This window comes from Lissotriton vulgaris, unplaced genomic scaffold, assembly GCF_964263255.1.
Source record: "Lissotriton vulgaris unplaced genomic scaffold, aLisVul1.2 SCAFFOLD_508, whole genome shotgun sequence".
NCBI classification, from domain to species: domain Eukaryota; kingdom Metazoa; phylum Chordata; class Amphibia; order Caudata; family Salamandridae; genus Lissotriton; species Lissotriton vulgaris.
In genome coordinates, this window is record NW_028245501.1 from 518710 (window position 1) to 530839 (window position 12130).

Genomic DNA, 12130 nt, shown 5'->3' on the forward strand with positions numbered 1-12130 from the left:
TGATATTACAAATAACAATGGTTATGACATTTTTTAAATAATTAATACTTAAATAAAAGTTATTGTAATTTATAATGGCAATAGCTTAAACTGTTGTCAATACCTTTTGTGAACATTATGTTCAGTGTATTTTATTGTGAGGAAAATAAAAGAACAGAAGTGAAATATTAACGTCTTTTTCGGACATTTGTGTAATGTGAGAGAGTGTGAGTGAGTTTGAAAAGGGTGATTGATTGTGATATGATGTGTGATGCTGATAGGGTGTGTGAGTGTGTTAGTGTGTGTGATTTTTGAGAATGTTATTGAGGGTGTGTAAGGGTCTTTGAGTGTAATTGTGTGTGAGGGTGAGTGTGTGTGAGGTGGTGTGAGGGGGAGGGTGTGTGTATTCCGATGGTGTGTGGTGTTGTGAGGATGAAGGTGTGTGCGTGTGCCTTTGTATGATGTAGAGGGTGTTATGGTGACGGTGTGTGTGTGTGAGGTGAATTTCCGTTTAAAATCATGATTTGAATGTATGTGAAAAAACACTTCTGGTTTCAGCACTGGCATAACAGTTTCAAACCATGAGATAAGATGATGTCCCTGTGCCGTAGTTGCTTAGTAGTGAAATGACAGTGTTTATAAACGTCCTCTCGTAGTAGGAAAGAAAGGGTTAAAGAAAGGTTAAACAGTTCAGTTCCCACGGTGCGCATTGACGTCGAATCGCAGTAGTATATCACTTAGTTTTAATAATGCTGTCCAGCAGAGCTCCCAACCACTTTGGTATCAGCGACTCCTCGTGAATGCGGTCTTTATACTCGTGTCCTTAATGCTGAATTCAATGAGTGAGGGAGTACCTCGTTTATTATACTGCTGGCCAAACACCACAAAGCAACAGAGCGTCCTACAGAAGATGGAGGCAAACACGGTCAACACCAAAGCTCAACGAGGATATGCACCACCTGAAAATAAACCAACGCATCACTCTCAATGCAAATAAAACTATCGCTGCTTGCACGGATACTTGCGCATGCAGCAAAGATTCACATCTATTCAAAGTATCTAGTTACATGTATAGGCTTACCATTTGTTCCCTCCCCATTTATCCGAAACCCTGCTTTCCAAGTAGGGCTTGCCGCTACATTCTCACAGTTGTTGCACTGCGAATGAGAGGTGGGTGTTGTCCACCTCAATGGCACTATAAGAAAATGTTTGATCAAAACACTTCCGACTCCAGGGTCCTAAAGTTGCACACAGTTTTCCGCACCATGTGCATCAACTCGCTGAGCCACAACATCAACATTACAAGTTACAACCTTTTTTTTTTGGTTCAATCCACGGTGAATCGGAAGGCTGTAAGAGTGGAAAGCTGCTAAATCTGAAAGAAGGCCGGGTAAAGGAAGGAAATAATCAATACTGTCTCAGAGCTGCTGTATTAAATGGCACATTTAAACATGGCAACTGAAACAAAGCACAACAAAAACAAAATGCATCGTGTGAAAGTAGAGGACGAATGCAGTCATCGAAGTGAAACAAAAGGAAATCGCCCGAGGTTAAAAATACACTCGCCTCCTCAGAAGGGGGGGGTGCTAGTCCGAAGCCAGGCGTGCTTGAGAAGCAATTAGCAGCCAAAAGGGAAGTGAAGGGAGGCGGACGGGGCGCAGCGGATGAGGGCCCAGGAGAGACACTAAATCTGTCATAAATAAAGTTGCAGCGCTGCCAAACTCGGATTCTCGAGCCCGGCACCGCAGCCGCCCGGCATGCCAGCAGCAGGGTACATAAATCAGGCACTGACTCCAGTACATGAGACCATGCAAGATGCTGACGATTTTGAGGGGCTGGCGGTTAGAGAGGACAGCACGAGGATGCCGCGAGCTCTCTCCGTTTATTTTCGTAGAGTTAGGAGGGAAGCCGGATGGGGGCGGGAGAGCCTGGGGCAGGATTCCGAGCGAGGGGAGGCAGGCGGATTAGGAGGGAAGCCGGATGGGGGCGGGAGAGCCTGGTGGGGGGGCGTGAATAAACAAGCGTTAAGAGCAGCCGGCCGGGAAACTGAAAGTACGGCCGGCCTGCGGCCGGCCATGATTCAAGCATATCCGACGTGGTTTGATGAAGAACAAAGTAATTTTTTGGAAAAGTAGGGATAGCAAGTGACTTCGATTGGCAGTTTGATTGTATGCAGAGGCGTCTTGTGACGGAAGCCGGATGGGGGCGGGAGAGCCTGGGGCGGGATTCCGAGTGAGGGGAGGCAGGCGGATTAGGAGGGAAGCTGTATGGGGGCGGGAGAGCCTGGTGGGGGGGCGTGTATAAACAAGCGTTGCCGGGAAACTGAAAGTACGGCCGGCCTGCGGCCGGCCATGATTCAATTAGGGGAGGAGAAGCCACAGAGCGCACGCTGGGTGAAGCCCTTTGATGTGCTGTGCGGCTGTGAATGCGCGTGCTTGTTTGGTCACGTGATTCACGTGAACTCAATGAAAACCGCAGCGCAAGAAGCCCTTGGTTTCACGAGGATTTCGAGCACTTGAATTCTCGCTCCGCTCAATGCGCTTGCGCGCATTGATAGGTCGCGAGACCTAAAAAACCACTAAGGAGCAAACCTTTGCAAGTGATGCTTTCCTTAACCAATCAGCAGCGAGGGCGGAATGAAAGCCCACATACTGAATACAGCATGACAGCCAGACAGCGCAGGCGCGGTCTGGGCTCGATCTCAAAGTGTGCAATTGTCATCCAACCTCATGCAATTCAGAGAAAATACAGGGAATAACCTTCCCATTACAAACATCCTAAAGCAAGATCCGCACAAGGTACACACCAACAGTCCTTGACACAGCCAACATACACGTTTAACACACCAGAGGAGAGAGTGTGCCAGCCCATGCCGCCTGGTCTCGACAAACCCTTGCATCTCAGTACCAACACTTTCTTTAACACACATATGGCTTCTAAACGTGATGATGTCACCAAGCACCCTAGGGTAGCTTCTGCTTATGTCAGCAGCCATCTTCTGGCACAGGTTACATGATGGCAACGCAGAGTCTGGAGGGCAGGCTTCGTACACAGAGGACATGACCCCCATCATAGACACCTGGGTCAAGACATGAGATGGGATGTAAAGGGGTGCCCAGGAGTCTGAAGCAGACGTACCTGGGTCAGGACGTCGAGCTGCCCCACGATGTGCTCCAAGGTGCTGGTCAGCATTGGGGGGAGGCCAGGCTGGGCAGGGTGCTGCTGCAGATCTTCTTGAGGCGTCGCGGGCTGCTGCCACTGCGCTTGCTTGGGCTGCGGTTTACTTTTATTCATCATATTAACGGGGACTTCAGCAAAATGAACCTCCGGCTGTGAAAACACAAAGGATAAGTTAGCCGCAGAGTACAAGTGATGCAGGGGTTCAATGTACAACCTTAAGGAAGTCAGCACTCGACTGCTCTTAACAGGAGCTTGCAGCAAAACAATGCGTCACACCCACAGGACGCCGTCTTCGAGCCCTTGGCAATACAAAACGAACAACGGACGAAGACTGCGGACTCTGAAAAGTACCCTTACAGCACCTTTCGAACAGTCTTGATTCCACTGCTACTACTCTCCTTTCCTGCGCAGTTCATAATGCTGAGGGCCTTTCATGACTTGCTCCGCCCAAAAATATAAATGAGACGCTTCTTACATGCAGTGATAGATCAGAACTAAGGCTCACAGTTTTTTACATTTCCGTCTGCATGTATCCATATTTAGTTTTCAGCCATCTTATCAGTATTTATCCACATTTATTTTGTGTTTTATAAATAAATTACGTTGTAAAGTTGTATATTTCCATATTAATTTAACTAATAAACGAGCACTCCAACTTTGATGCCTGTCGTGCTTAAACAAATTAAGCAGCCAACAAGGACATAACCATACACCCACAGGTAAATAGTAGGATTATTCTACAAATATATGTTGACATGACAGTGTTTAGTGAAATTTCATCCTGTTGTTTTTTTACCTCCCCATGCTGCCCATCTGCTAAGCTGCTGGCCTGTAATTCACGATTGACAGCATCAAGAGCCACTTAAAAGAAGCCCAAAAAACACATTTTATTTCTGTCTCTTTGCATCTGTAAAAATCAGTAAAAACTGAAAACTGGGAGCCTAAATCATAACTGCATTTTGACCATGTCTTTCTTTCGGTTTGTTTATAGTGCACAATCCTAGAACAGTGATCACAGCGCTGGGCGGCCCACGCCATATAGCACTGCAGACAGGGGAGCTGTACACATACAGCAAACTTATCTGTTTTTTGTGATAAAAGAAGTTTTGATTCCTGAGGTCTCCGCAGTGTCCTGTGGTGGTGATATCTGGGGGACAGTGGACACTGCAGCCGTACAAATTATTAGGGTAATTGTGTTGGACGCCTGTTCTACTTGCCCCGGAGTACCCCGGTCTTTGAGGAGACGAGGAACTAGGTCTTGGTAATATTTTTGATTTTATCACACTATGTTCCCTGAATCACAATAAGGTTGTTAGGATGAATGGCTGCATTATGCCATGTTTAATTTTTATGCTGGGGCTATTTCGGAGGGAGCGATTTAACCTTTTTTAGTCATTTTATATATTCTATTGGTATCACCTTGGTTTCCTTCTTAGAGTTTTCAGAGGAATTTTGGTGTTTTAAATAGTTTGTTTTAGTGACGACTGGTGTTTTACACATGGTTTTTATAGTGCTGAAAAGATGAAGTGTTTTTTTTTTTTTTAAATATATTTTTATTGCAGAGTTATAAACAGCAGGAAAAGTAATCAGCCAGTACATTTGTGGGCCCCTCCCACTAGTAACAGTTCACAATTGTACACAGCCATTCAGCCCGCATCCCGGAGGCCGGGCGGCATATCAGATCGCTCCGGAGGAGCACAACACAGTGTACGTCCCATTGGGACCCTGGCGAAAGGTCGTTTTAAGTATCTGCTTTTACCCCCCCACCCGCAACAACAGTCCCGTCAGCCAACTCCGAGGTATCAACGTAATCGCCCCCTTCGGGGCCTGCTCTAGGCTATTCGGGCCTTCGTGCCAGGCCGTTCCAACCACTCAATCCGCCCGCCACTCAATACCCCCAGTCCCAGTAGATCCAGGCCTCCACCAGCAACCCTCCAACGGCTTCCGGCCCTCCCCAACCCCCCCTACAACTAACCCCCCCAACGCCCCCCCCCCCTGGCAACTGCTAAGGTGCGTGTTTCGCTCTACTGAACTGGATGGTTCCACTACAGTGCGTGATGTCATACTCCTGTGTTCGCCCCGCGGTGTCCAGCGGCTTAGTCCTCGCCGTCTCCATCCTCAACCAAAGCATCCCGCAGAGCCTGTACCACTAACTCCCACGCACGCGCTGCATCCAGAGCCTTCTCATTCCCCAGCTTCACTGCTTGCTTCATCCGGAGCACGCTCTCGCAGTCAGACCATCGCAGCAACTCATTCTTCCACCTACGCAGTGAGGGACCCCCCCTGGCCTTCCAGTGCCACGATATTTCCCTTTGAGCCAATATCAGACCCAGATCTATAAATTTACTGGTCACCTTGGTGTGCTTAGTATGTGGGAACCAGAGCAATAGACACGTCGCCATGTCGAAGTCTACCTCCCTGTCAGTCACTTCATTCAGGAGGTCCCCTACCTCCGCCCAATAAGTTCCCAGTTGCGGACACCCCCAAAACAAGTGGTCCATGTCCGCCCCTAGGGACGAGCACCGGGGGCAACAGGCATCCGGCACCCTAAAGTGCCGCTGTAGTTTTTCTGGAGTCAGGTAGGCCCTATGGAGCACATAAAAATGGACCTGCTGAAAGCGCGCATTCCTAGTGCCCTTCCACGTGCGTCGCAGGATATGGCCCCATGCCGTATCCGGTATGGGCCGGCCAACGCTCTCCTCCCACTTAGCCTTGAGCCCATGGAGTGGTTCTAGCCCATCGTTCAGCATCCTGTTATGGAGGCACGTCACAGCTTTGAATGTACCAGCCGCCATCACCACATATTGGCATGCCATAGTCGTCGCGGGTTCCAGGAGCCCCTCCTTCCAGTGCTTTTGCACGGCAGCCACTATAGCCGCGTGCAGTAGGAAGCCCCCTTCAGGCAGTCCGAACTGGTCCCGGAGCACGTCGAACGGTGCCAACGCCCCATCTATATACAAGTCACCCACCACCTGCAACCCCGCGTCCTCCCAATCCATCAGCGGGGACCAGTCCCCTCCGTGCGGCAAAGCTGTCAACATCCCGATCGGGATCTCCGGGGCATAAGGCCGCGATGCTCTCGCTCTCCGAAGGCTCCTCTGCCAGCACAGCCGGAGCGTCCGCTCCTCCATGGTGAGGGCCCGTAATTCGAGCCGTTGCTGCATAATGATGTACGACAGCACGTGGCGCTGTATCCCCCGACCCCGGTCTTCCTCCGGCCCCCGGAACACCCTGGCTACATTCTGCGTTAGGACCTGCAACTGCGCCGCTAAATAATATAGCTCAAGATCGGGTACAGCCATGCCCCCCTCCAGCTTGGGGCGAAGGAGCGTGCTCAAGGCTACCCTGCGACGACCATGCCCCCACAGAAAGCCAATAATCATTGACCGCAGGTCCCTAAACACCCCCTGGGGAATCCAAACCGGTAGCGTTCGGAAATAATAAAGGAAGCGCGGGAGCGCCACCATTTTCAACAATGCTATCCTGCCCAGGACTGTCAGCGGTAGGGTCGACCAGAAAGACAAGCTACCCCGCAGTGACCGGACACAACGGCCAATGTTGCCCTCCAGGAGGTCGGCGGCCGAGTGGTAGATGCGGACACCCAAGTAGACGATGCAAGAGGGCTCCCACGTCACACCCAGGTCGCTGCTAGGGGCTGGCGATCCCGCTCTCAGCGGAAACACGCAGGTCTTTGCCCAATTGACCTTAAGGCCCGACAATCGGCCGAACTCGGACAGCAGAGCCATCGCTCCGACCAATGCCCCCGAGGTGTCTGCTAGGTACAGGAGCAGGTCATCCGCATAAAGCGATATATAATGCCATTGCCCATCCCCCACTACTCCCGCGTAACGGTCGCCGGACCTCGCATGGACCGCCAAGGGTTCCATCGCCAGGGCAAACAATAGAGGGGAGAGAGAGCATCCCTGTCGTGTTCCCCTGCCCACCGGATACGCGGCGGATACCAGGCCGCCCAATCGTACCCTCGCCGTCGCCGAGTTATACAAGACCCTCGTCCACCTCCTAAACCCATCGCCCATGCCAAACCGCTCCAGCACTCCATCCAGGAAAGGCCATTCCAAACTATCGAAGGCCTTCTCAATATCCACGGACAGTACCGCTGGCGACCCCTCCCCTTCCAAGATGGCGTCCATTATTCCCACTAGGCGGCGGATATTCATCGCCGTGCTCCTCGTGGGTATAAACCCGGCCTGGTCCCTGTGCACCAGGCCCGTCATGTGCGGGGCCAGTCTAGTGGCTAGGATGCGACTCAGGATCTTGTAATCCACCGTCAGCATGGACAGTGGGCGATAAGACCTCACGTCCGCGGCATCCCGGCCAGGCTTGAGGAGTGGTACTATCAAGGCCTCCCGCATGGAGGCAGGTAACACCCCCTTCTCGAAGGCCTCCGTATATACCACCAGCAGCCTGGGCGCCAGAGCGTCTACATAGTGCTGATAGAACTCGATTGGGAGTCCGTCCACCCCTGGTGTCTTGTTACGGGCCATATGTTTGATAGCCACTCGAATTTCCGTTAGCGTGATCGGGCTACCCAGGTCCTTCGCGTCGCCCTCGTCCAAGACCGAAAGCGGCCTCTCCCCCAGGTACTCCACGATGTCCTGCACCCCCACTCCCAGCTGACTCCGGTACAATTCCTCATAGTAACCCCGAAAGCGGTCCACTACAGCTGCCTGAGAGTACACCATCTCTCCCCGTGCGTCAATAATGCTGAGGATCGGGCAACCCCTAAGTTCCGGGCTAGCCAATCTGGCCAAGAGGGTACCCACCTTGTCCCTTTCTGCGTGCGCCCTAATCATGTACTGCCTGTAATCATAGCATCTCAAGCGTTCCGTCTCCGCGGCTACCACTTCCTTCGCGTCCAGTAACTGGGCCTGTAAATCTGGCCTAGTTGGCCTGCGGCGTTCCAGGTCCCTCAAAGTCTCCTCCGCTTTCATTAGGTCATTCAGCACAGTCGTTCGAGCATTCGAGAACCTACCCAGGCACACCCCTCTCACCACCACTTTCATTGCATCCCATTCAACAGACCTGCTCGTCGCCGTTCCGTCGTTCACACCGAAATAACTATCAATGCCCTGCCGGACCGCATCGTCGAACACAGAATCCTCTAGCGTCTCCGGCCGAAGCCGCCATGTTGGAATTACTGAGCGCTCCCTCTGCCATTGAATATGCACCAACAGGGGGTTATGATCAGATATCGTCCTAGCAAGGTACTCAGCATGGGTGATCAATGGTGCTAGGGAGCCCCCACAAAGCACCGAATCAATCCTAACATGTAAATCATGTAAGGCAGAATAAAAGGAGTAATCCCTGGTTCCCCTGTGCCTCTCCCTCCAGACATCCAGCAACCCCCACCGTTCTTGCCAGTCCTTCCTGTGCGCGGCCAGCCTGCGCACAGGAGAGTCTACTAGGGGGGGATGGGACCTATCCAGAGCCACATCCGTAATTGAATTGAAGTCCCCCCCTAATACTATCGGACCCGCCAGGAAAGAGGCCAAGGACCCCGAGAGGCCATCAAAGTATCGGCCTTGGTCAGTGTTAGGTGCATAAACACAACATAAAACCACATCCCGTCCATACAGTCTCCCCTCCACCGCTACAAACCTGCCATCCGGATCTATTACCTGATTCAGGACCTGGAAGGGGATCCCCGCCCTCACCCAGATCAAGACCCCCCTGGCATACGCTGAATAAGTGGTGCCAAAAACCTGGCCCCGCCATCTTTTCTGCAAGGCAGCGCACTCTTTTTTAGTGAGGTGAGTCTCCTGGAGCATAGCTATCTGAACCCCCCTGCGTACCAGGTATGCATGCACTTTGTGACGTTTCACCATAGTCCGCAGCCCCCGGACATTCCACGTTAGGCATTTCAAATTAGGTAATGTCCCCATTCCAAGTCCGTACAGTCCAATTCACACTCCAACGGTCCATGACCCCCCCAATGCAGTTGCCCCCCCCCCCAACAACCCCAAAACTGAAACATTCCCCAACCCCCACTCCCCAGGACAGAGCATACGAACCCAATGGCCGCCCCCATCCAAACCTTGAACCAACTGCTCGCACACTTACCCTGTGGTCTCCACCACAGTCGGCCTTAAGGGCCTAGGGGGGGTGAGTCGCCGCCGACCCCAGCCAGCGGAGCCCGCGTCCGCCCTTCATCCCCTCAGATACACTCCGTACCCCCACCCGGCAACAGGATATCACCCTACCATGAAGTCCCGATCAAGACCAAAGTCCGTCTTAGCCGCAGATAATATTATCCGAAGTCTGTGGGGTCACTGTCGGCCCCTTCTGGCTCTCTGCCTCCGAAAGTTCCTCTCCTGTTCTGCTGCCCTCTCCTCCCGAGTCCGTTTCGGCTCGTTCACTATTCTGTTGCGACCCTGTAATGGCCGCCGTCGCCGCGAGTGCGTCCCTCTTCTCCGCCGCCATTTGGGCCTCCCGCTTCTCCCGCTGGCGCCTATTGCGGGACCTGATACGTTGTGACTGCCGCACCCGGGGCTGCTTGGGCTGGTCTCGCCTACTTTGGTGTGTCCTGTCCGTCCCCGCTCTGTACAACTCAAGCAAGCGCCAAACTTCGTCCGGAGTTTGGAAAAAGTGTGTGGTGCCATCCAAGATAATCCGCAGCTTGGCCGGGTAGAGCAAGGAGTACTGAATGCCTTCCTCCCTGAGCTCCTTCTTCACAGCAAGGAACGATGCCCTGTCCTTCTGGACCGCCTGCGTGTAGTCCGGAAATATCGTCACCTTGCTGTTCTCCACCCCATAAGGGCCCGACATCCTGGCCCGCTGGATGAGAAGGTCTCGGTCTTTGTAATGGAGGAGCCGCACCACCATTGGACGGGGGGGGCGGCCAAGCCCCGGCGGGCGAGCGGGCACCCGGTGGGCTCGCTCCAGAGTGAAAAATGGAGTAAGCCCCTCCGGCGCCACCACAGTGCGGAACCAGTTCTCCATGTAGGCCACCGCATCCTCCCCCTCAATCCGTTCCGGCAGGCCTACGACCCGCACGTTGTTCCGCCTATTGCGGCCTTCGGCATCCTCCGCCCTCCGTTCCAAGGTGTCCAGCCGGGCCAAAATGTCTGTAATCCTGTGCTCCGCGGTCACCACCGAGGGCTTCAGGTCCAGCAACAGTTGGTCATGATCCTTGACCCGATCCGCCAGCTTCGCGTGATCCGCACGTAGCAGCCCCAGGCCCGTGGCCACTTGGGCAATGTCGTTATGTAACGCCTCCTTGGTGGAGGTGATCGCCTCAAGGATGGCATCCAAGCGCCGGTTCAGCCGCTGTTCTTGGTCAAGCTCCGGGGAGGGACTCTCACTCAACCGGGTCGATATCGCCGAGTCCCCTTCGCGGCTCCCGGGTGTCGGCCCTCCGATCGCCGCCATGTCAGGGCGCTGCGTCACAAGTCCGGCCACCCTGTCTGTGGGGCGCTCTCCTGGGCCCGTGCCGAGCACCGGGCACCAGGCAGCACAATGTCACCGCCAATGGTCTCAGGAGCAATGACCAGGCGGATGAGCTCCGGTCCGTCTCCCCCACTAGTCCGGTGGGGGGAGGATGAGTCACGGGACGGCGGCCGACGAGGGCCCCGGGTCCCCTGGGTGAATCCGGCAGCGTCCCCCGGTCTCAAGGCTTCGCGCCGCCAATCCCAGTGCGTCGGGCAGTCGGGTGCAGGGTCCCTCTCTGCTTGGCGACAGCCGGTCTCAGGGCTGTAGTTCGGGACCATCCGATCTCCTCGCCGCCATTTTCTTCACACCCTGGTCTACACCTCGTCCGCCTCTTCCTCGATCTCCTCGGGGCCAGCAGTCCCCCAGCAATTAACCGATTATGTCCAGCTGTCCCCCAACACTTCAGAGGGCAGGAACGTCTTCTCCGGGTCGCCTGGGGTCCCGAAAAACAGGAGAATTAGCGGGAATCCGCGCGGAGCTACGAGCTCACGCCGCCATCCCGATCGGCGTCCAAGCCACGCCCCCCCTGAAAAGATGAAGTGTTATGTATTTTTATGGTTTTATGTTAAAAACCGAAATAAAGATTTTAATGATGATGAGGAATCCTGCAGTAAATCCAATGATAAATCCCTCCATCGTTACGCTCCTAGAATAGCCAATAAGCGGCCACTATCCGGATCTTTCTTATTCTGAACACGTGTATTGTGCCTTCATTAGCAGCCCCAGGCACAGGTCTTTGAATATTTGAAGCAGTCAACAAGCCAGCTTTGAGTTCAGGTGGTGGTTTTGAAAGAAACCTTCCCTCTGCTCCTAACCAAGAAGGTTTGGAATGTGTGGTCTTGAGACTCCTGAAGCGGCCTGCAGCCATTGATCAGAGGCGTCGACCGCTCAGACCCTCTGTACGGATGGGAGGTCTTTGAGGGTGATCACAGCCATCGATCAGGGGCGTCAACCTTTCTGACCCTCTGTACGGATGGGAGGTCTTGGAGGGGGATCACAGCCATCGATCAGGGGCGTCGACCGCTCTGACCCTCCGTCTGGATGGGAGGTCTTTGAGGGTGATCACAGCCATCGATCAGAGGCGTCGACCGCTCTGATCCTCTGTCCGGATGGGGGGTCTTGGAGGGGGATCACAGCCATCGATCAGGGGCGTCGACCGCTCTGACCCTCCGTCTGGATGGGAGGTCTTTGAGGGTGATCACAGCCATCGGTCAGGGGCGTCGACCGCTCTGACCCTCTGTCCGGATGGGAGGTCTTTGAGGGTGATCACAGCCATCGATCAGGACATCGACCGCTCTGACCCTCCGTCCGGATGGGAGGTCTTGGAGGGTGATCACAGCCATCGAACAGAGGCATCAACTGCTCTGACCCTCCGTCCGGATGGGAGGTCTTTGAGTGTGGTCACCTCTAGCTCTTCGGAGGGTCTTTAGTAGAGGGCGACTAGGCTGAAAGAGTAGAAATTGAACAAACGATAGTAGTGAGGGGCTAGCAGCCAGATCGCAATGACAGGAGGGATTAAGGG

The 12130-nt window shown here is 53.6% G+C and overlaps 1 protein-coding gene across 1 annotated transcript in view; it reads right to left on the bottom strand.

Annotated features, from left to right (window-relative positions):
* The window catches only part of POC1A (POC1 centriolar protein A), a 152316-nt gene that overhangs the window by 16343 nt on the left and 123843 nt on the right, over window positions 1-12130 (bottom strand). The window contains exon 10 of the mRNA XM_086949094.1: window positions 3118-3309. Within this exon, the coding sequence (XP_086805220.1) occupies window positions 3118-3309 (192 nt within the window). The remainder of the gene's footprint in view (window positions 1-3117; window positions 3310-12130) is intronic.